This window comes from Natator depressus, chromosome 11 (genome assembly GCF_965152275.1).
Source record: "Natator depressus isolate rNatDep1 chromosome 11, rNatDep2.hap1, whole genome shotgun sequence".
NCBI classification, from domain to species: domain Eukaryota; kingdom Metazoa; phylum Chordata; order Testudines; family Cheloniidae; genus Natator; species Natator depressus.
Window position 1 is genome coordinate 27,759,669 of NC_134244.1, and position 25,373 is coordinate 27,785,041.

Sequence of the window (25,373 nt, forward strand, 5' to 3'; positions counted from 1 at the left end):
GTGTGTGTGAGATAGAAAAAGAAAATGTATTAGTTATCTGGAGTTTTTTCACATCTCCTAATATTTATTCTTGTCATCAGTATTATTTAGAGTTCTTACTCCAGGTGCAAGTATAAGTGCTTTGTTTCATGTCATCTACAGGAAGGTGTTACATTAATACTTACATCACTCAGATTATATGCATTGACTCTGGACTGGAGGAATAATGGAGCGTCTGGTGGCATGTGGCATTTGAATTTCTCACTTTCGTGTTTAGCTTTATAATTCAACTGAAAACAATCAGAAATAGTCAGAAAAGAAAGGTACAGCCCATGGGTCACAGTCATTGGTTAATAAAAGAGGTAAGCAAGAGGGTAAATTTTTGTTTCAGATCAAATTTCACAAAGTTTTACAATATTCTGTTTTTCCTGTTTTTTGCTTATCTGAATTTGAGATATATCCTCACTCTATAAGCCAAAACCTCAGCTGTTATTCATCATCATAGTCCCACTGATTTCAATGGAACTATGCCAGTTTACACCAGTTGACACTTTAGTTCTCTGTCTTTAGTGCACTCACTAATGCAAGTTAAACAGCTAGGCCAGAATTTTTTTCTTCCAGAATAAGAATCCTTTTCCAGGTCTGAAACAGTTACATTTGTTATCAGTAATTCGGCTCAGTTCTAGTTAAGTAACATTTTTGAAACAGATGTTTATTTTTGCATATCAAGTAGAAAGGCAAGAAGGTAGAAAACCCAGTGTGTAAATGCACTAGCCTTTCCCCTATGGAGAAATAGATTCCAAACTTAATTAAGTCACAAGTGAAAATGAGACCAATGATCTCATCCTAGTTCCTGTCTGTGCACTAAATCCCACTCAGTTGGGAGTGTTTGTTCAGTTGAGATCCAGGACTAGAATAGCACAGGTGTTATATTTCAGGATTGGGATGCGTTGGCAGAAATATATATATATATAAGCTTGCATAATGCTTGACCTCGAGATGTCTGGATCTAACCAGTTCTTTGCTCTTACAAGCACTAAATTCACTGAATTTTTAAAGCAAAAAGTTAATCAGTCTAATATGTTTAATATGTCATTTTATGAGTATTCTGTTACATTTATGTCATTATTTTAAGTGTCCACAATTCTCTGCTGCAAAAATAAATACAGCAGAATTATGGGCCTTTTCCATTGACTTCCGTGGACTTTCAGTCAGGACCTAGCAATATAAATCAATTGTTTGTGATCATTGTTAATGAACAAATAAATGATATGGGACCAATCCCACATGAACTGTCCTTTTTCCTGGACACAGAAGAATTTCCTTGTTTTTTCTTGAAGTAATTGTGACAAAATATAACAGAAACACATTCGACATGTAACAACACCTATCTCTAATACAGTACTTTTCATCCACACATTTCAAAGCACTTTACAAAAGAGGTAGGATTATTATTCCCATTATACAGATGGAGAAACTGAGACATAGAGAGGGAAAGTGACATGTCCATGGTCTCCCAGCAGGCCAGGGGCAAAGCCAGGAATATCACACAGAGCTCCTGAGTCCCAGTCCAGTACTCTATCCACTAGAACACACTGCCTCTCTACAGAACACATGTTAAAAAGTACCAATGTCTTTTTGACATGACCAACAAGCAATTCTGTTAATCCACCTTGGTTTATTCTGTCTGAGTGCCATACAGCTGACACACGATGAAGAGTGATGTCTGAGCTAAAACTGATGAGCAAGTACGTGGTACCATGTTCATCCATACAGACCTCCATTGTGAAAGTTCTAGTTGGAGGTTCAAGTTATTTTCCCAGATCCTTTCAATACCACAAGAAGTAGCTGACTAGTCTGTCAAAAGATTTCTAAGCACCCTTTCTATGCACTGGAACATCTATGCAGAGGAAGCCCTCATTTGGCCATCAGTTAGGTTTTGTTGAAGGACAGTTGGACCAGATTAATTGGTCCACTGTTCCAAGTGGGTTTTATGAATGAGTGCTTTCTTATAGGATCACATAATGTCAATATTGGTAACAGACTTGATATGAAGGGGTAGGTGGGAGACTGTGTTTAGCTATTCTGGAATAAGAGACCTCAAAGTGCTGAATACCCTCAGCTTCCACGGAAGTCAATATTAACTGTGGGCACTCAATATCTTTCAAGAAGTGTTCAGCGCTTTGCAGTATCAGGCCAAAAGGGCCAAACTGTGCCCTCACTTTCACAAATGTAAATCCCATGGACTTCAGTGGGAGGTAAATGAGGGTAGAACTGGTCCTAAAACAGTTCGTCTCATTATATTGGCCTGATGTTATTTCTGACTATAACGGGAGCTGACCCTTCCATTTTGATATCCACTGGGTATCAAAGAAATTACTGTAGATACTTTGCAAAAAGAAAAGGAGTACTTGTGGCACCTTAGAGACTAACAGGTACTCCTTTTCTTTTTGCGAATACAGACTAACACAGCTGCTACTCTGAAACCTGTAGATACTTTGACATTTGCATTTTTGCTTTTTCCCTCTGCCAGCCCTTCAACATTTGAAGCCAACCAAACACCTAGGTAGAACAACTGTAAATAATTTTAGTACATTCTGGTTGACAACAATCAGTTGCTTACAGCTATAAGACAAATACAGAGGTAACAGAACACAGGGTAAATATGGGCTAGATCCAAAACTCCAGATCAGACAACACAACTTTGAGGAGGATTTGAAATCTGAATCTTGATCTGAATTTGAGACTCAGGCCATTATCTATATTTTATTACTGTAACCTCATTGACCTGTACTGGATCTATTACAGCATAGCTGTCACAAGAGGAAGTCAGAGAAGCGTCATTGAAATATTTTACATAAATCAGCATGAAAATGTGATTTGTTATGTTTTGCTTAATTTGTCAGGCTACTTACTTCACTCAGCTGCTTGGTATTGATCTGTGCTTGAACTTGTACTGGAGAATCGGTCACTTGTGTAAATTTGATTTGATCAGGATGCTTTTTGTAAGTATTCTGGAGGAATAATAATAAAATATGTTTCAAATACACACATATAAATAAAGTTTGCTATCAAATAAGATACTGTAATATTGCATTACTAAATACTAACTGTGCCCCCAATAATGATACATATTGTAATGGAATGTAAAACTGTATGATAATAATTAGCCACTATGTGGTGCCATGAGTAACATAATTTACCAGAGCTGGTAACAGCCAGAGCTGGGGTGTGCGTTAAAGGATCTTATAGTGAACACATCTTGTGTATCTCTCTTGAAAGGAAGCTCTGTAGCCAGTCCATATCTGGAACAGAAGCCTGGCCTGCTAGTAACAGCCCTGCAATCTACCACGTACAAGGTGTACATGACACTTATAGTCTGATCCAGTGGGTCTCATTCTGATTTATTCTATAAAAAATTAGAAAACTGAGGGCAAAGTTGTGTTTTAGAACATTTAATGTGAAAAATGCTACGTAGAACAGAGCAGCAGCCTTCTGTGGTTACACCTCTCCGAAAAAAATGAATCGGCTAAGCACATCCTGACCACTAGGTGTCACAAGAAACTACTGGAAACAATACATATGACTGTGGCCTTTAAAAATCACATAGCACCTAATCCAAAACACATGGAAGTCAATAGTAATCTTTCAATTGACTTTCATGGACTTTGGGTGAGTCCCTTCTGCAACTACCTGGTTTCCTTTCAGCAATTATTGCCAAATACTTACATCTTTGCACTGGTCTAATTTCTTTATAGCTTCATACTCTTGAGTTATGGTTTGAGGGAAGTAGCATTTTGTCTTGTCCTCCTCATAATCTGCTCTGTAATTTTTCTAGGGAATAAAAATGACATTAGATAGTAAGCATAGTGATCTTGCCTGGCAATGAGAGTATGGTGAAATCAACACAAACACTGTCATACTTACGTCACTATTCATAGCTGCAACATTCATGTAGTGTGTATAATATGGGTTCTCATAGCTGCCTACATAATGACCCAAAATATTCTTTTGATATGCATCTTTATATTTAGTCTGTGGAAAAATCACATATTTATAAATATATATAACTGAGAAAGTCAGGTCTGAAATACAGGAACAATTATAACAATACTTACATCACTGAATTTTTTCAGAACATTATCCATTTGAAACTTTGGAGTGTCACAATAATTAATGCTTGTTGCTTTTGACTTCTCGTAGGCTTCCTTGTATAATTTCTGCAAAAGAAAATAAAGTCAGGTAATAGAGAAGATTTTGCTGAATTTCCACCAGCATAAGTGATACTCTGACTAAATTTCAGAGTAGCAGCCGTGTTAATCTGTATTCGCAAAAAGAAAAGGAGTACTTGTGGCACCTTAGAGACTTACCAATTTATTTGAGCATAAGCTTTCGTGAGCTACAGCTCACTTCATCGGATGCATTTTCCACTGAATGCATCCGATGAAGTGAGCTGTAGCTCACGAAAACTTATGCTCAAATAAATTTGTTAGTCTCTAAGGTGCCACAAGTACTGCTTTTCTTTTTACTCTGACTAAAGCCTCCGACTAACATTTTGAAATGACACTAAGAAATAAAAGCAAGCCATCAGCTTGACAAGGCAATAATCTGCTAATGTAAAAAGCAGAGATGGGATTGAGCTGCAAAGTCTGGATCTGGATCTATGTTTTGCTGAAATGTCCACATGATAGGCTCTAGGGTTTCAGTCCATTATAAATATAAGGGGCAGATGCAAAGTTCAGATCTAATTCCAGAGCCAAACTTTTCCAAAGGTCATAGTGTTCAGATCCTGGGTTTTGGTACATCCCTGTCTCTGGTGAAAATGCTGAGGATATAAAGCAAGAGGGGGAAGAGCAGGGAGACAACCTATCATTAAGGCTATTTTATTTTCAGATTTACTTTGCAGGTCGTTAAGCACAAGTCAATTTATGCAGCAGTTCTGCTTCTGAAGAATAATTTTTATTAAACATGTTAAACTAGAACAGATAGAATCTACCTAGAATCCCTTTCAACAATTAGGAGACAGGGGCAGACTACAGTATTACCAAATCTCTCACAATTTGATCACAAGTGCCATGGCAATTGGTGCTTTTCATAAAGCCCCAAGCACATGATTAGGTGAGAATCGCTGCTGCTTTTTTTAAAAAAAAATAAACTTCAGCTCCTCATGATTGGAGAGAAAAGCTTGAAAACATGACTTAAGAGTTCCCTAAAGGCTCAAAAACCAGCAAGCAAATAAAAAGCACCCAAAACATATTTATTTTTTAACATATCTCTTGATTTTTAAGCCTGTCTCTTGATTTGGCGGGGGGGGGGGGGTTGACTCATAATTTTTCAACTCTTGGCAGGGTCATAACTAGGGCAGGGCAAGGGGGCAGCCGCCCAGGGCGCCGTGCTAGTTGGGGCACAAAAGTGAGGCAGCCCAGGATCGGACCCCATGGTGTCAGCCCCCCTCCCCACAGGATTGGGCCTGGCAACATCAGTCGGAGACCATGGGCATAGTTTGGGAGTTGGATGGGGGGGACATTGCCCTTCCCAAACAGAGGCCCAGGCTGGGAGCGGAGTGGGTTTCTGGAGCTGCTTCCCCTGCCAGGTGCTCGGTGCCTCTGCAGCTGGACGCCGCCTCCTAGTGCCGGTCAGCTTCCCCTTCTATGTGTGCTTGCACTCTATACAGCCATCATTCTGTCTTCTGTACCACGGTGAGTGCCCATGGGGGGGAAGGAGGGGGCAGAGAAAAGGGAGGGGAGCAGGAGACATGGGGGAGGGCGAATGAGGTGGGGGAGGAAGAGGCAGTGGGGAAGAAGGGGGATGGGATAGGGCAGGGGGAAGAGAAGAGGATAGGAGAATGGAGCTGGGGGAGGGGGATGTGGGAGTGGTGGGAGGTGAATAGGGTCAGGGGACAGTGTGGAAGAGAGATGAGATGGGGAAGAAAAGGGGAATGGGGGGGGAGCAGGAACCGCGCGTGCAGCATCCCCTCAGCAGGAGCAGCAGCTGGGTCTCCCCCATTAAGCCAGCCCATCCCCCCCCAACATTGGCAACCCACTTTCAGTGGGTACCCTTGCCACAGGTAACCCCCTCCACTACCCTCCAAATACCACCTTCAGCACCCCCCAAGTATCCCTCCCAGTACACAGACACCCGTACAACACCCCCCAAAAACCTCCTCCAGTGCCTCCTCCCCCTCCCCCCAGCAGTGTCCTCTATTTCTCACAGCCTTGGTTTCCAGAGTTGACGGGTGTGAGTCCACCCTGCCAGCAGCCACCTGACCCCAATGCCTGGGCTGGGGACTAGGCTCACGTGGCCGAACTCAGAGTTTGAGCTGTGCAACCATGAGCCTGGCAGCCATGGGGCTGGAGCAGGGCAGTCAAGGGGAGCAAAGGGTGGTTCTGCTCTGTGCACGGGGAGTGGGGGGAGAGTGACCCGGCTGCAATGGCAGGTCCGAAGCGGGGTGTGAACATGCTGCTGAGAGACAGGTGCCCAAGGTGGATGAGTACTCCAGGGAGCACCTCGGGGAGCCTCTCATGACAGCCAGGCTCCAAGGGCAGGGGCTGACTCTATAGGGTGCTGCTGGCCAGCACCAGGTTCCTTCGGGGCAGAGGCAAGAGCATGTCAGGGGCACTGCTCGGAGCTGTGCTTCCTGACTTGCCTGGGGAGCACCCAGATGTGCAGAGGCAGACGGCTTGGGGAGACGGGCAGGGAGGGCTGCCAGGCAGCCAGCCAGGGCCCCAGCACCCAGAGCACAGAAAGCCAGGGGCCTGAATGGACCAGGCAGCTCCCACCCGCTTCTGATCTGCCAGCTCCTGGCAGGAGGTGACAGTTTTCAAATTGTGGGGCACATCCCCACAATTTGAAAACCTCTTTGCTAAATGAGAGGCAGAAATGGGGGGGGACATGACCCTGCGTGGCCCCCGCCCCCACCCCCACCCCGCGTCTAAGAGGTGCAGATATGATTGTTCACCCCGAGCGCTAAAATGCTTACCTACTCTTGGACTTGGCAAGACAGACACAGAGGTGAGAGGAACGGGGTTAGAGAAAGAAAGGAGACGCACATTTTCCCCCACCCCGTAAAACTGAAGCATCATTACATCACTGAAGGGAACTATGTATGTGAGCATGTGAGAATTCTACTTCTTTTAACTTCATCAGACACCAAATGAAAGTTCTGTCCCACTGTTGGGGAATGGATACGACTTTCTGATCTGTAACACCATCACAAATACTGTTGTAACAAGAACAGGAGTACTTATGGCACCTTAGAGACTAACAAATTTATTAGAGCATAAGCTTTCATGGGCTACAGCCCACTTCATAGGATGCATAGAATGGAACATATATTAAGATATTATATACATACATATATACATACAGATAAGTTGGAAGTTACCATACAAACCGTGAGAGGCTAAGTAGTTAAGATGAGCTATTATCAGCAGAGAAAAAAAATTTGTAGTGATAATCAAGATGGCCCATTTAGACAGTTGACAAGAAGGTGTGAGAATAAATGGACACAAATCTGACATCAGGAATCATAGCATTCAAAAACCGGTAGGAGAACACTTCAACCTCTCTGGCCACTCAGTAAAAGATTTAAGGGTGGCAATTTTGCAACAGAAAAGCTTCAAAAACAGACTCCAACAAGAAACTGCTGAGCTTGAATTAATATGCAAACTAGATACCGTTAACTTGGGTTTGAATAGAGACTGGGAGTGGCTGGGTCATTACACATATTAAATCTATTTCCTTAAGTTAAGTATCCTCACACCTTCTTGTCAACTGTCTAAATGGGCCATCTTGATTATCACTACAAAAGTTTTTTTCTCCTGCTGATAATAGCTCATTTTAACTACTTAGCCTCTCACAGTTTGTATGGTAACTTCCAACTTTATATATCTTACTATATGTTCCATTCTATGCATCTGAGGAAGTGGGCTGTAGCCCACGAAAACTTATGCTCTAATAAATTGGTTAGTCTCTAAGGTGCCACAAGTACTCCTGTTCTTTTTGCGGATACAGACTAACATGCCTGCTACTCTGAAAACTGTTGTAACAGCTGACAATGACACAGAGACATTAGAGAACAGTCAACTAGACAAAACCTCCATCTTTATCTCTTAAAGGGTTAGTATTGTTAGACTGGGTGGGTGTATCTCACAGTAAACAAAGGTTCATGTGGCAAAATGCAAATACTAAGAGGCTTCAGTGAAGATTATTAATTGTTATTATTTATTTGTATTACCACATGTTCTAGGAGACCTAGTCATGGACCAGGACCCCGCTGTGCTAACACAGAACAAAAAGACATTCCCTGCCCCAAGAACCCATACTGTTAAGAACTGATGGGCTTGGTTTATATCATATAGCTGAAATATTCAAACCAAACTTTTATGGTACTTACATCACTCAGCTGCTTTCCTGAAACTTTTAGCTGTTTCAGCAATGGATTCTCTGTAGCAGGAAGTACATTATAATCTGCAATAGCTTTGCTCTTTTCATAGTCTTCTTTATATTTCACCTATAGAAATTAAACAAATGTATATTTGGACTGTCTTCTTGGTTAAAGTGCTCTTTTTTAGAAGGGCTGCTCTTGGAAACCAAGTGAATATCAGAGAAAGAGCATAATTTCTAAGCAACTAAGCTGTTGCTTTATAATGAATATAGCATTCCACAGAATGCCAACTGTTCTTATGTAGTAGGTCTCATTCAGTGCATCCCAAGAAGTTTTGCACCATCTAATAGACAATCTCCAAAGTCAAATCCTTATTGCCCTGGATAATCCATAAACATATATATACAGATCCAAGGCCATATTTCTAAACCAGTGGGTCATACTTCCAGCAGCGCCACAAAATACAATCAGGGGAGATTGTCAGGCATTGTAAAATGTATTACAATCTAAAGCAAAGAAAATCTCATTCCCTCCTCTCATTCCCCGACCTTTACGTTTCAAAGTCAAGTATTCTCCAGCAACCTCTTGAAATACAAGCACAAATAAATTATATAGATGTATCATTGTTATCATTGATACACTTTTAGTCTTATTTTTATAATAACTGTAAGGGGATCACAAAAGTTTGGACATTGAATAGGGATTGTCAACCAGAAAAGGTTGAGAATCACTGATCTAGGAAGTGTGTCGAAAAGGGAAATATTGGGCCAGATCCTCGGCTGGTGCGAGTTGCATAGCTCCGTTGAAGTCAATGGAACTATACTGATTTACATCAGCTGAGGATCTGGCCCATAATAGAAGTCTCAGACAGAACAAGGAAGAAAGTTCTGTATCAAAGGGGCTTTACAGCTGAAGTTCTTGAATATAATTTGGAGTCATCAGAAGTTTGGCAGAAGTGGAACCAAACTAAGTAAATGGGGGAATTCTTAACTTACTTTACTGGCAGCAATTCCAACTCGCTTATTAGCCTGGTACTCTGGAGTTTCAGTTTGCATAAAGTAGATCTGGTCTTTCATGAGCTCATAGTCTTCCTGGTATTTTCTCTGTAAGCAACGGAAAAAGAGAACAAAATGTATCAAATACACTACCATTGCAAAATAGTCATCCATAATATAGCTTAAATAGAAAAAGAGAAGTACTATAAACAAAGCAGAAAAAATATATCAGGCACTACAGGGTTGATAAAAACACAGGATACAAACATACATTTGGCCCAGTGTCTAAATAACTCTCTTACCATACTGAAATTATCAGCATTCATCCTTGCAACTGCAACTTCATAGCAAGGAGTTTGACTCCACTTGCCTTTGATCTTGTTTTCATAATCTTCATGGTACTTAAACTATAATAAAATGAAATAATGTATATTAATCATAAGAACATAAGAACGGCCATACTGAGTCAGACCAAAGGTCCATCTAGCCCAGTATCCTGTCTTCCAGTAGTGGCCAATACCAGATGCCCCAGAGGGAATGAACAGAACAGGTAATCAAGTGACCCATCCCGTGTCACCCATTCCCAGTTTCTGGCAAACGGAGGCTAGTGCCACCATCTCTGCCCATCCTAGCTAATAGCCACTGATGGACCTATCTTCCATGAATTTATCTAGTTCTTTTTTGAACCCTGTTATAGTCTTGGCCTTCACAACATCCTCTGGCAAAGAGTTCCACAGGCTGACTGTGCATTGTGTGAAGAAATACTTCCTTTTGTTTGTTTTAAACCTGCTGCCTATTAATTTCGTTTGGTGACCCTAGTTCTTGTGTTATGGAGAAGGAATAAATAACACTTCCTTATTTACTTTCTCCACACCAGTCATGATTTTATAGACCTCGATCATATTTCTCCCCCACCCACCTGCCCAGTCATCTCTTTTCCTAGCTGAAAAGTCCCAGTCTTATTAACCTCTCCTCATAGGGAAGCTGTTCCATACCCCTAATGATTTTTGTTGCCCTTTTCTGAACCTTTTCCAATTCCAATATATTTTCTTTGAGATGGGGTGACCACATCTGCATGCAGTATTCAAGATGTGGGTATACCATAGATTTATATAGAGACAATATGATATTTTCTGTCTTATTTTCTATCCCTTTCTTAATGATTCCCAACATTCTGTTAGCTTTTTTGACTGCTGCTGCACATTGAGTGGATGTTTTCAGAGAACTATCCACAATGACTCCAAGATCTCTTTCTTGAGTGGTAACAGCTAATGTAGACCCCATCATTTTATATGTACAGTTGGGATTATGTTTTCCAATGTGCATACTTCGCATTTATCCACATTGAATTCATCTGCCATTTCATTGCCCAGTCACCCAGTTTTGCAAGATCTCTTTGTAACTCTTTGTAATCTGCTTTGGACTTAACTATCTTGAGTAGTTTTGTATTGTCTGCAAATTTTGCCACCTCACTGTTTACCCCTTTTTCCAGATCATTTATGAATATGTTGAATAGTACTGGTCCCAGTACAGACCCCTGGAGGACATCACTATTTACCTCTCCCCATTCTGAAAACTGACCATTAATTCCTACCCTTTGTTTCCTATCTTTTAACCAGTTACCCATCCATGAGAGGACCATCCCTCTTATTCCATGACAGCTTACTTTGCTTAAGAGCCTTTGGTGAGGGACCTTGTCAAAGGCTTTCTGAAAATCTAAGTACACTATATCCACTGGGTCCCCCTCGTCCACATGATTGTTGACCCCTTCAAAAAATTCTAGTAGATTGGTGAGGCGTGATTTCCTTCTACAAAAACCATGTTGATTCTTCCCCAACAAATTATGTTCATTTATGTGTCTGACAATTCTGTTCTTTACTATAGTTTCAACCAGTTTGTACGGTACTGAAGTCAGGCTTACTGGCCTGTAATTGCCTGGACCACCTCTGGAGCCCTTTTTAAAAATTGGCATCACATTAGCTATCCTCCAATCATGTGGTACAGAAGCTGATTTAAATGATAGGTTACAGTCTACAGTTAGTAGTTCTGCAATTTCACATTTGAGTTCCTTCAGAACTCTTGGGTGAATACCATCTGGTCCTGGTGACTTATTACTGTTTAATTTATCAATTTGTTCCCAAACCTCCTCTAATGACACCTCAATCTGGGACAGTTCCTCAGATTTGTCACCTAAAAAGAATGGCTCAGGTTTGGGAAGAATGGCTCAGGTTTGGCTATAATCCTGCTATAATGAACTAAAATAAAATAAAATAAAATAGTAATCTCTCTGGAATAGCCCTTTATTTTTGCCTTACATGTTTGTTTTCCAAACTGTTGAGCTATTTTTAAAAATTTCTTCAAGTTTTTCAAGTGCCGCAAATCCATTTTATCTGCTATTGTCATGGATGTTTTGGCTTAATTATTCCATTGCTTGGTTAACGCCTAATTCCTTCTTGATAACTCCTTTTCAGCTGATTAGCTGAAATAAATCTTAGATTCAACAATATTCTCACCAATATGGAGGTCGCTTGCTGTTGGTTTTCTCCTCCATGGGAGAATACTGATGCAGATCCCTTTGGTTTAATCTGATTTAGATTCTAGGATACACAAGCTGAAATTTTCCAAAGTGCCCAAGGAAATCTACCTTAGGCTACTTTGAAAATCCTAGACATAGAATATATGGATCTCTCCCTCTCTCACCCAAAATCATCATCACAGTTCACTGGACAACAAGCACCATGCTTGGAAAATGTGTAGCTGTTTATAATTTAGACAAGAATCATTGGCAATATGAATTAAATTGTTCAATCATTGCCAAATCCTGCTCCCCTCCCTCTTGAACAGTGTTTTAGGATACCTTTCATCTACATTAGATTTAATAGTCTGATTTACCTATTTCTAAAACAATGTGTTATTCTATTAGGGAAGCTAATTTCACAAGCCAAAATTCCACCTCCGCTTGTTTCAAAGCTTACTCAGTGAATCAAATATCTCTTTTAATAACAAGCTCTCTCATTTTCTGCAGCTTGTATATGCTCTTCACTGAGGCAGCTTCAGTTGTGAACTACTATCCATGACTTCTCACTAACACACGTATTTTCCCCTACTGACTCAACTAGAATTTCCTGCTACTGCAGACATAACATGTCACAGAACCAAAGTGGACCACGCAGATTTATGCAGGGTTTGCACTCCCTTTACATGGTGCATATGATTACTATCAGCTTGTACTTACACTCATCAGAAATAAACTATTGTCTGCTCCAGTCTAGTTCCTATGTTTCCTAATGGATGCAGTGCAAAGGTTTTGACTTGGTGCCATCATGCTTCAGGCTGCATTTTGATACTCCAGTTTATTTGCACGCTGCAGAAAATCTGAGCACTTCCATGCTGCTTCTGTTCTTATGCCACTCATAGAGACTGGCTATGTAAAACAATTCTAACAAAATGCTCTTGTTTTCACTGGCATGAACTACATATAGCCTGCTGACTGCTACTCATATTTCATTAGCTTTATATAGTGATCAGTTAGTTCCTGCTGGTTCCACGATAAGGTCTTTTTGACACGCATTTATCTTTTGAGCTACATATGAGTAAGGTTGCGAAGTAAGGTCCTTCAGCTATCTGAGAAATTTTCTCCAAATAAAATATTTTCTCTCTGCTCATAGCTAAGCTCATCAGTATGTTCATCAATGGTTTTTCAACCTCAAGGGTCAATAATTGTGATTCCTTAACACTGTGCTATAGTGAATTACTAGTACAAAGCAATATGATCACATATCACCTACTCTTTAGCCACAGTCACATTCTGAACTGAGTTAAAATCCTACTTCTAACTTAGCAGTCTACATGACTTAGTTCCATTTATTTAGCTGAACTTTTATCTCTCTATATTCCATCCCATCTCCTGCATTCTTTGGTATTGATTTACTCTAACTATACCAAAATATAGACTGGAGATGACTGGTGCCAGGGCCTTTGTTAATCATGCCCTAAGGATTCACTGCTTGTTGCCATTAGCTAATTCAGTGTGCAAAATCACACTGAAGACATCTTGTTTGCCAAACTTTTCCTGTAACTGAGATTTGTGAACCTGAGAATGTTTGGAATGAAGGACCCTCTATAATGTGTATAATAATTTGGCATTGAAATTCATATTTAAATATATTCTACAACATGAGTACAGCTTGTTCACTTTTACGATCCCACAGGTGCATTTCATAATCAAAGATCAATTATCCAGTCCTACTAGAAAAATAAATGTGTTCCTTGAGAGCAAATTATGGACTCCTTAGAAAATATTATATAATCAAAAATGTACCCATACACCCAAACACTTTGCTATTTGAATTTAAACAAGCAACATAGTGGTCATATTGATCATTATGACCTTCTGTAGTGTACCCCCTAGTACAAAGAGGGTGGAGAGAACAGAAAAAGAAGGAGAATGAGGGGATTGGGGGGTGCGTGTGTGAATGACGGGACTGAGAGAGGTAGAGAGTGTGTGTGTGTGTGTGTGTGTGTGTGTGTGTGTGTGTGTGTGTGTGTGTGTGTGAGAGAGAGAGAGAGAAAAGAAGAAGGGGGGTGAATATGGGAACTGAAAAAGATGAGGAGGGGAAAAAAACCCTGACAGTCATCATGGAAAACTAGGTAGCAAACATAGATCCCCTTGTGAGGACTGATCTTTTTGTTTATTTATTTATTTATTCATTCATTCCTTTCTTGAACCCAGCCTGTATATAATGTATATGCACTTAAATGATTCTGCCTTTCCAAATCCTTAAGCAAGCTGCCTAGTTGGGAGAAAGCTGTGCAGTATACTAGTATACTCACATCACTGCGCTGCTTCGTCACTTTCTTGGCAAGCTCCACATCAGGTGGATCTGGCAGAGAAGTGTATTTAGATTTTCGTTCATCATGCCCCTTTTTGTAAACAATCTGAAATAACGCAAGGGGTAAACATTTACAGGAACTGCCTGTTTAAATAAACAACAGAACATTTACTCCTGAGCTCTCTAACGCTTCCATTAACAGAAGCAGTCATTTCCACTGCTGCAAAATAAACTCTCTCAATCAGTGTAACTACTACAGCGTTCTTTAAGAAAGAGAGAAATTACTAACCTGCTAGCGGACTTTTGAAATACATTAATAGTTTGGATTTCAGAGACCTGATCCTGTGAGGTGCTGAATGCCCTCAACATCCACTGACATCTCTTATATAGATCCTTAACCAAGGAGGTACTCAGTTCTCCAAGTGCTTCTATAAACATTAATGAATTAAACCATTCCTGTGAAGTAGGGAAGTATTGTTATCCCTGTTTTACACATGGGAGAATTGGGTGTATAGGTCCAATCCTGAAAAGTTCTCATTGTCTCCTGAGAGATGTTAAACACTCTCATGTCTCACTGAAAACAGCATCCTAGAAGATTGGGCCAATAACGGTTTGATTACATTAATTCTTCTGAACACAACTCAGAATCTCTAGTCTCTTCAGACGTTATAAACATTCAGCGCATTCAGTGCTTTTCAACAGACATATCACTACCATTTTCATAAATATCCACGCTGCATCTTGGGACTGATTCTCTACTCCCTTATAGTGGTTTTATGCCAATGCAAATCTACTGAGAAGTCTATAGAGGTAAATCAGTGTGACACCACTCTATTGAAATGGGCAATTAGGTGTTGCTACTTACATCACTAAGAGCCTTTTGGGCCTGTGCTACTCTCCTCAACTCTGGACTGTCATTGTATGGGTAGAATAATGTTTTGTCTTGCTCCCAATCTTCTGTGTACAGTTTCTTAAAGAGAGAAAAAAGTGTCAGGAAGTAATTACTTGGAATGAAATAACCACTCACTAGCAATGATACATGCACTACACTGCCCCAGAGCAGAAGCTGCTCTTACCTTACTGAACATTGCCGTATTTTTTATTGCCTGCACAAGCTCTGGAGCATCGGGGGGAAGAAGGTACTTATCCTTATTCTCCTCCCAGTTCTGTTTGTATAAAACCTGGACAGAAAGACCAGCATGTTGGTTAACTGTGCTCGTCGGAAAGCACTAAAATGTGTTCATACATAGCCAGCTTTTTCAAAATATTAAGGAAGAAATAGTCTCTAACGAAGAAAACCCATTGACTACCTCAGTGAGGAGCATTTCTGATTATAACACTTTTCTCTCTTGCTCAGTTGTTTCTCTGCTACTTATCTTCCTATGTTACTTTGAAATTTTGATACAATCATTCTTAGGGCTCTGACCTACACACTTTACTCATGGCTTGCTGCCACTGATGTCCACAACCATCTCACAGAGTCACTCACACTCTTACCTTGCTCACTTGCTGCGACACCTTCTTTGCATGTTCTATATCCTTTGCTTTTTCATCAACGTGACAAATAGTCTTTGCAACATCACCAGCCATACGATATTTAACCTAGATCAAGACATGCCAAACAATTAATTGGGAGAAGTATTTATCAAGAAAACATCTGAGCTCTAGGACCCTCCCTCCTTGCAGGGTCCCAAGCCCAAACATCTATATTGCAATTAAACAGCTCCTTAACATGAGCCCTGCAAGCCCGAGTCAGCTGACACAGGCCAGCCATGGGTTTTTAATTGCAGTGTAGACATTCCCTAAAAGGTACCTAGTTTGTGTTAACGTAGAGCTACTTGAAATGGGACTACAACAATGCAAATAAGTACCTTTTAGAGCACATCAGCAGGGTCTATTAAGGGCAGCTGTTTATGTGGTTATATGAAAAGAAGTGTTTAAGCATATTTTGAAAGGTCCGATTTTGCAGGATTCAGGCAATATTTCCATTGACTTCAACAGGAATTCCACATGCAGAACAATGACAGGATGTTATCAGCAGTGGCATTTAATTCAGAGCTTTATACTTTATCAGCATTTTCCCAGAATCCTATTTTTAACTTCAGATAAAAGTTTTTCTAACCCCTTCTGGCCACAGCCACCTGGAATTATCATCCAGCTGATCAAGGACCATTATCTCTCCTTCCTTGCTGAAAGGCCTAAATCCCAAACTGAATTCTAGACTTTTAAGCTTGTCATTGAGTCTGGATTTCCTGCACCAGAAACCGTGGCAATGTTTCTGCTAAGCTTCCAGACGGGATTGCATAACATTATTTATATGGTTACTGCATCTCTGGCAATAGTTAAAACATGTAAGCCAGGAGATGCAGCCCCTTACCAATTTATATCTCATTTGATTTATCAGGCCTAGCACATACCTCACTGAGCTGATCTTGCGCTTTTTTAATTCTCCGAAGTTCTGGGGTATCAGCTGTGCTAGCATATGGCTTTCCTTTTTCTTTTTCAAACTGCTGTTTGTATTTGTTCTGAAAGAAAACAAGACTGAACATTACTCAGACAAACTCCCAAAGTTCCAGAGAAGCTTTAGATAGAGCAGTAATCAATGTTTATCTTCACTGGGTTAGCAACACTGGGCCAGATCATCAAATAGCGTAAATCAGCATAGCTTCATTGAAGTCAACTGGGTCCCATTGGAGTCGAAGGAGGTGTGCTGATTTATACCATCTGGGGATCTGGTACACTGTAACAAATATTATAGTCCGTTTCTCCTCTTGAGCTCCCTTCAGATCACCCAGATATGACACGTTAGGCCCATTAGGGAGTTTGGTTTTGCTATCATAACAATTATTCTATAAAAAATCACTTAGCTAACAAAATTGTGTTCAGATACCTGAAAACACAATGGCTTAAGCTGTGCTTTTATTTATATCTGTGCAATCCCATTGAAGTCAACGGGGCTGCACAGGTGGAAAGAAGAACAGAATTTGTACCAGGTTTTCTATGGCTTTACAATATTAATATGACACAAATATTTTTAAAATAGTATAACGAATGTAGCTGCCTAGATATGCTGAAAATCTATGTGACCTGATCCTGTTCCCATTGGTTTCAATGGCAAAGCTCCCAATGACTTCAACAAGATCAGGATCAGGCATGTGGAATTTAATACATTAAAGCTGGGCTTTACAAAGAGGCCTGTGGCACCCAACTCCCACTGATTTTCACTTTGAGTTGGGCAGTCTCTCAGGCCCTTTGGCAGTCCCCACTTAAACTGTTTGCGATAGTCAAGTTGCTGAATAGGTTATCACTTCCATCACATTACTGTTCATTTTTTCTACCCTTCTTTTCCCAACTTAGAATGTAAAAACACTTCATAGGCATTAATTGTGCCTCACAACACTTATGTTCTTAGAGCTGGGCATGAAGTAGCACCCCAGATTGGAACCACTTTATTCAAGCTTTTGGGAAAGTTTGGATCCAGATCTGGACTTTGCAGCTTGACCCTCTGTCTACAGTTGGCCAAAAATGAAGAACAAACCTATCATGCTTGAGCTTTGGGTAAGTTCACAACTCAGACCTATCTTTAATTATTATTCCAACTGAGGTGTGTAAACTGAGGCAGAGAGTGGTTAAATAAATTTCCCAGCAGAACACAAAGAGTCAGTGAGAGAGCTAGGAATGGACATCAGGAATCCCGGCTCTCAGATATCTGTTATAACCACTAGACCTCAAGCCACTTTTTGTGACATTATGATTCACTACCATAACAGTGAGTGACTCAGGCAATGAAGTAAACTCCTCTTTCACTGTAAATATCAGTAATCAACAAGGATGAGAAAGGAAATACAGAAGAGGATATTACAGTGATATTAGGGTTTGCTATGATGTCTATATTTAATTGTGGGGCTCTTAAAGAAAAACAGGAAGACACACGTGTAAGAGTTTACCTCGCTGAACAGATCCTGCATTTTATGACTGTGTTGCAGGTAGGGGGTCATAAACTTAGATGAATCCACTTTTATCTTTTTCACCCTCTTTCTGACTGGAGGTGCAGCTTGCTCAGTGGTTCCTGAGGTGCCTCTGGGGCCAGTAGTTCCTCTGGTGGTGGTGGTGGTGGTGGTTTCCGTGATCACCTGGAAATGTGGGCAATATGTATTTATTGGATTTTTAATTATAAGCTATAATTTTGCTGCAAGGACTTTTTCACTCTCCTATCTGTTAAAATGGCATTTAATTCCTACTCAGGAACCCCCCACAGTGGGAACTGAGCTACAACGTGGGCCACTTTTCCTACTGGGATTGCCCAGTGTGCCTATTACACATCATCCAAGCAGGCAGTGTGAAGACTCTGCAGATTAGCCAATTTCTAAATCAAGCTTCTCTCGTTTTTATCCAGCAGCTCTGGAGTCTGGAGGGCATTCTGCTGCCATCATTCCACATGCGTATCCTCCCATTGACGTCAGAGGGAACCTTGAGGGTAGATCGATGACAGATAGGCCCAAAGTGTAGAAATGCTCTGAGGGCTATATTGGGAGTATTGGAGGGGACACATATCCACACATTCACCGCTCCTGTTGATGTCACTGGGAGATCTGAATGTAGATCAAAGGCATATATCAGCCTTCAAAAGGAATATCCTTCCCCAAAAAGAGGAAAGAAATTGAGATAGCAAGATAAACATGACTAAACCCTTCAGATCTTCGCAATAACTATAAGATTCACTAGATGACTGAATGTATGTTCAGAATCCAGTTTTTCTACTAACCTGCATGTCCTGATGTGGATAGTCAGATCATAATCACAGAAGAGACTATCTGATATATGTATATAAGCAGTGGCAAAAGCTCAGTTGGAAAGAGACTCAATTTCCTTTTAACAATCTATATATTTGTTCATGCTGTAGGCAATGGTTTTAATACAAGTAAGATTTTAATTAAAAACACTAAAAGAAATGGTTATTATAACTTACAAAAATAAAATGGTTTCAAAACTGCATAGATAAGAAAGCATCAAGTCTTGGTTCATAATAGATTTGCTAAAAAAAGGAAAGCCTTCGAAAGGGAATGAATGCAGCTCAGATTTCTTGACAGCTATTTGCATTAATATGACATAGAATAGCAAATATATTGAGCATTAGCTAAAGAAGAAAACGTTGGCAATACTTATATTTATTTATTCTGTGGGCACTAGTTGTGTTTCACTAATAATGTTCCAATACATTGTTATTCGCTTGAGTATTGCAACAGGTTAGTCCATATCCATTCATTTCTAATCACTGAGGAAAGTAATGGCACCTTTTCTGTCATTAAATGGCACTGGAGAACCCTAAATGCATGCATGTGGTGATAATACCATGAAAAAAAGTACATGCTGTTTCTTGTTATCTATTACATTAGGGCCAAATAACAGTTCAACTGAAGTTGACTCCTATTAACTTCTATTTTGGGGGGGGCGGGGGGCATAGCACTTTGCAGACAGCTATAAGATATGGTACTTGCCCTGAAGAGCTTATAAAGTTTGGCCCTTAGGCAGTAAAACCTTCACACTAGAAAAAAGTTACATGCGCCAGTGAATAGTCTTAACAAGTGCCTAAATCACAGCGTCTTCAAAGAAAATGAGCAGAAAAAATGCTTGATTCTGAAAGTACAGTGAGTTTTCCTCTTTCATATTATAACCCATGGGGTTACAGGGCATTAATTCACCACAGAATATGCATACAGATGACAGAACAAAATCTAATCATATTAATTAGAAAGGCTATAGTGCCTACAATGAGTAATTTTCTATTTAATGATGGTAGTTTTTTATTTAATGTAATGCAAATCCAGTAAGTGAGATATAGAACTACCTGTTGCACCATTGCTTACTTTGAATAATTTCTGGCCATTGATTTCACTGGGTAGTTCATCTTAAAAAACAAATGGCATGACATGACCTTTTTTTGCAGGGGTAGTCCTGAATTACTTAGTAAAATTTCCTGTTTCGTCAATGGGCATTTTACTGGCACAAGGATTCAAGAAAGATTTTGTGACAGGACTCTTTGTTCAGAAGGAAACACTTTACCCACAGAATAAAACTGTAAGGCTGTGCATCTCGATAGCCGCAAACTATGAGGAGTATTTCACCTGGAAAAAGCTCTGAGTTGGAATATCCATATGAATGGCCTAATTGCAATTTCAAATTACTGTTATAACTTCCTGGGGGCACTACATCTCAATAACTGAAACATGAAAAACATGGAAACAATCACTTTTCTTGTGACTGAGGTCATACAAAATGAAAGAGAATAGAACTGACGTGTAAACATAATAGATTTCAGGAGGAATCCTTCTGTACTTGTCTTCAGAATAGGCTGAAGTACATAGGATATATTAGAGTATACACTATTACTATTAGAGTAAACAGGCCCATGTTTCCTGTTTATGTAATCCATGGCCCAACTTTGAGAGATACTGAGTGCCCTTAGTGAACTGAAGGTGCTTATCCTATCCTCAAGGGACTTCTGTTTAATTTACAAGGGCCTGATTTGGGAAGTAATCTTCACCTATTTCAGCTGATATTTATGCAGTGAGAATGGTGAAATAACCCTCAAAACACAGAATGGTTTGGTGCTTGGGTGCATTTGGTGCTTTGCATTAACAACATGTACATTTGCTCCACATGCAATCTCATACAATCCTTTACCTCCATTGGTTCACCCTCCTCAATGACAGTCTCTTCGATGTAATACTATAAACAGAGGACAAACCTCATCATTTCTCAAGGTCATGCAGCACAGCAAAATGCCTCCCTTATTTCTTTGAATCAATAATGAACACTGCTTTCAAACTCAATTTTGGGGGGATGTAGTTGTGGTTCAGACATGCAGGAGCGTCTTTTCGATCCCTGGCAGAGCTCTGAGGATCAGCTCATTTTTAATAATAATTATTATTAGCAGTTTGAAACATTAACTAATTAAAATTCTTGTCAGGTAGGTGATAAAGATTGTTAATTATTATGTCCATTTTACAGAGACAGTGAGATTAAATGACTTGCACAAAGCAACAGAGAGAGTCAATATCAAAGAAACCAGGATTTTCCAAAACCCTGGGTGATGGTCACTATAATCAAATGTCACAACAGCCCTCTCCATTTTACTGTACCCATTTATACAGATGGGAAAACTGAGACGGACTGGGCCAGAGCCTCAGCTGCTCTGACCCTGTAACAATGCATTGAAGTCAATGGAGAAGAAAAGATGAAGATGGAAATTTTTAAAAATACTCCTAACGCTTATTGACTTCCAGTATTAGTTAAGGGTCCACCTGCCATTTGTGCCTCTGAAAATCTCATGCACAGTGATTTTTCCCAAGGTCACACAGCACATCAGTATGCACCTGATATAAAGGCCTTTTGGATCAGGCCCTAAAAGAACTGTGATTAAAACTCAGGCTTTCTAGGGCCTCAGTCCTTTGCTCAAATAACTAGAACACACTACCTCTCATGCGGCCTAATATCTAGTTGTTTTTGAGTAGTTCCTGTTCAGTGCCAACGTAGTGCATCTGATCACTTTTCCCAAAGTCTCAAGATACTCATCAGTGAAATATTATCTGGTTCTGTGATCAACTGCATTCTTTGCAAATCACTAATGGCTACAATATCCAATGTAGACTAGTACAGTTCTACAGATTACATCCAGAGGTAGGAGAAATATCCCTTAAATGAAATACCCAGTATACTCTGAGCCCTCTGTGTGAGTAAAAGAATATTCACTTATTCCAGCAATAATTTTCAGCTGTCTTTGAACACAAATCTCTGGCACAAGCTGATTACACAGATTTAAATCATGTGATTTATATAAAACTAGGGTTATAGATTTAATGATTTTGGAAAGAGCTGAGCTGCTTCAAAATTATACCAGATGCCATTTGTTGCTGTTTTATTTATAACTTCTCCCCTGTGACTATCTCAGGAGGGAGCTAATAAAGTGGAACCATCTGAGGCTGTCCTAGAGATGTAGTTATAGATAGGCATACATTTTTAAAAAAACAAAGAAGGAGGAAATGGAGCCGTCTGGGCAAACATAGCCACATCACACAATTCAAAACAAAAGGAAATTGACACCTTATCAAAAATAAAATAAATAATGATCAGCCTAGAAAAGGAGATAATTATGGAAGTGAGAACGAATATAATACAACTAGTGGTACAATTATCACTGATGATATTATTCAGTATGTACAAGGTGAATCACAAATAATATAGAAAATCATAACAATTTGGAGAAATATTTCCTTTTATAGCTAGATTCCAAAATACATCTATAGGGGCTGTACTAACAGTGACATTTATTTCCTCAGACATATAATGTAGATATGTAACTAATTGAATTAGCACATCTGCTTCTGACTATCAGAAACATACAGTGTTCAACACTAAAGGCTCAACCTGGCATCCTGGCTCAGATGAGAAATCCATAGGATTTCTTGTGTGGATAAGAGTTGTAAAATTGGTCACTAAAATAAACACTATCTTTTTTCCCCCCTCAGAGGACAATATGCAAGCCATTCTAATTGCCCTTATGTATTTTAATGGAATAAACATCATTTAATAACTAAGGGCAGGTTTATTAATATAGTGTAACCTTCTTATAGCAAAGTCATTTTTTCACTGACATTCACCCATGATAGTAGGCTGTGGTGTCCCTAGTTACTGGGGACTCCTCAAAGCATGGCACTACAATGAGGTACAAAGCAATGAACTTAAATGAGCTCAAATTCAACCCTGCTGTAGCTCCGTAGATTTTGGTGCTCTTACACCAGGGTTTAATTTGGCCTCATATCTACACTGAGTATCCACCTGTATTGACCACATAGGGCTCACAAAAGGCCCCCCACTATGGAACTTTCATATTTCTTCCTTACAATGGGTGGGAAAGGTCACAATCCATATTCGAATACAGATACTGGAACAGCAGCCACAGAGGTTCTGCTGTATTGATGGCACTGTTCCCCCTAATGTATCAAATACGGGTCCTGCACATACCCAAACCTGGGGAGTAGTTTGCTTATGTACAGAGCTGGACACAAGCTATGCAGCTTCAAAATCATTAATTTGTTACAATTTCACAAACAGGTAACTCCACTGTTAGAAGATTTTCCTCTTACCTCTACTACCTCCTCATACTCCTCGTCGTCTGCCATTTTCACAGAGTATTCCTCTATCTATCACCTATGCACTGGTCATATAACAGATGAAAATATAATATTAGCCTGAAATATTCAAATATTATGAAACTCTATTAGTCAAGTCCATTATGTGGGTGTGTCATGGTGTAGCAATTGCTAATACCAATACATTATTTTACTGGCAAGTCAGGAGCAGACCTTTAGCATGCGACTCACAAAAATTAAAGCTATCGTGATCTAACTTTATTTCACCTTATTTCAGACTGCAGTGTTCCTGGATTAAGCAACATGCTAATCGTTACAATTCAGGTCAAATATACGGAATCCAGTGCTGACGTATTGAAGAACAAATAAGAGATGTGGTTATTTGCTAAAATACATGGTTTGGATTTCCCCACTACAAAATTATGTGGAGAACTCTCCGTATCTGTAATATTACATAGACCATTATTTTATTTCATCTCTTGTTTAGATGGGGTTTTCCTTGGTAAATTACAATATAACAAGCAAAAATATAATGTAAAAAAATCTGGCATAATTATTTTTAAATGACCTTAAATTAATGAGGTTAATTTCTCTCTTCCCACCATCAGCCTGTATGGATGCTCCGTTTCTTAGCTTTTGTGGCTTTTTTCTATTTTTTTCCTTCAAACCTGGAAAATATAAAAATCCATATCGTTTGGGTCAATACTTGAAATAAAGGTTATTGCTGCAAAATTCTGATGGATTAATTAATGGAATGATTATGCTATAGGCCTGTCAAAATTACAGCTTGCTACTAGACAATACAGCCCTATTTCTAAGGCTGGTGGTAGATGAAGGTTTGGAACAGCTGCTTTAGTCCAAAGATATCTGCCATGTAAGCTAATACTATGGAGTGGTTGGCTGGTTTCATTTAGCTAGCTAAACTGCAATTCCTTCTGAGGCAAGTGAAGACCAGTACTACAGGTTAAATATAGGAACATACATTATTGTCCCTTTTTAGTGCCAATATGTTGGGAAAAAATTAGAAGAAACCTATTTTGTTAAACCAAAGGGCTAACTCATGAAAACAATTCACAAGTGGCATGTCTTGTGAGCAAAGCAGGGTAAAACTCAGTCTAAGCACAAACATCAGCGCTACATATATGTACTTAAATATAGGGAATTCTATCCAAACCCCATGTTTTATATCCTCCAGTCATAGATCCAAGGATTTCTCTTCACTTACTGTGATTTGCGACCACGCAGGGTCCTTTTCATCACTTCTTGCTTAGGCAAAATACCTATCAATTTGCATGGGTAAGTAGAGATCAGAGCCCTCAAAAATCTACAGAATAAGAAACTGCCCAAGATTGGCTCTAAAGAAAAAAAAAACAGGCAAAATAAAATCCGCTTACCAGAAATATTTTACAAACTTTCCTTAGCAGCAAAGCCTCTCCAACTCTTCCCTCCTGAGAAACACTGGGCAAAAGCAAGCCTGATGCATCAGATCCTAAATTATCATGTGGTCAGGCCAGCCAATGAGATTTAGACTTGCTCAAGTTTCAGATGCTAAATATACCTAGTGATCCTTTAGAAGAGCACCTGTTCAGCAAATCCACAAAGAAAAGGGGAGTTAATCACTTCTTTGGCTTTCAACTAAAATCAAAACTTATCAGGGTTTTGACTAAACTGCCCTAGGATTTCTTCTGAAATGGATCTTGATTAAAAAAAGATACATAAATTACTGTTGAATGCTGCAGACAAATACCATTAGTACCCAGATGGAAATTCCTTTTGTCTGAATGTGTAATGATAATGAATTTGCATTTATACAGCATATTTTACCCTGAGATGGGCATGAACCAAATCCACAGAATTCATATTCCCCCTAACACTCTGAAGAAAGGTTAGATGTGGATTTGGACTTAGATCTTAACTTCACAGCTCAGGGCCATCTCTATTTTCATCCATAGCAATCCTAAAATGCCTAACAAAAACTTTACTCAAAGTGCAAACTCTGTCTGTTGGTATTATCAAAGTTTATGGAATA

At 39.6% G+C, this 25,373-nt stretch overlaps 1 protein-coding gene across 1 annotated transcript in view; it reads right to left on the minus strand.

The window, feature by feature from the left end:
• NEB (nebulin) overlaps positions 1-24,021 on the minus strand; it is a 196,328-nt gene extending 172,307 nt beyond the window's left edge. The window contains exons 1-17 of the mRNA XM_074967337.1: positions 23,913-24,021; positions 23,339-23,409; positions 20,877-20,921; positions 18,140-18,325; positions 16,610-16,717; positions 15,690-15,794; positions 15,269-15,373; positions 15,058-15,162; positions 14,194-14,298; positions 9,663-9,767; positions 9,361-9,468; positions 8,375-8,491; positions 4,098-4,199; positions 3,907-4,014; positions 3,709-3,813; positions 2,895-2,993; positions 165-269 (exon numbers count right to left, since the gene is read on the minus strand). Of these exons, the coding sequence (XP_074823438.1) occupies positions 165-269; positions 2,895-2,993; positions 3,709-3,813; positions 3,907-4,014; positions 4,098-4,199; positions 8,375-8,491; positions 9,361-9,468; positions 9,663-9,767; positions 14,194-14,298; positions 15,058-15,162; positions 15,269-15,373; positions 15,690-15,794; positions 16,610-16,717; positions 18,140-18,325; positions 20,877-20,921; positions 23,339-23,374 (1,644 nt within the window). The 5' untranslated portion in view covers positions 23,375-23,409; positions 23,913-24,021. The remainder of the gene's footprint in view (positions 1-164; positions 270-2,894; positions 2,994-3,708; positions 3,814-3,906; positions 4,015-4,097; positions 4,200-8,374; positions 8,492-9,360; positions 9,469-9,662; positions 9,768-14,193; positions 14,299-15,057; positions 15,163-15,268; positions 15,374-15,689; positions 15,795-16,609; positions 16,718-18,139; positions 18,326-20,876; positions 20,922-23,338; positions 23,410-23,912) is intronic.
• Positions 24,022-25,373: the final 1,352 nt, after the last annotated feature.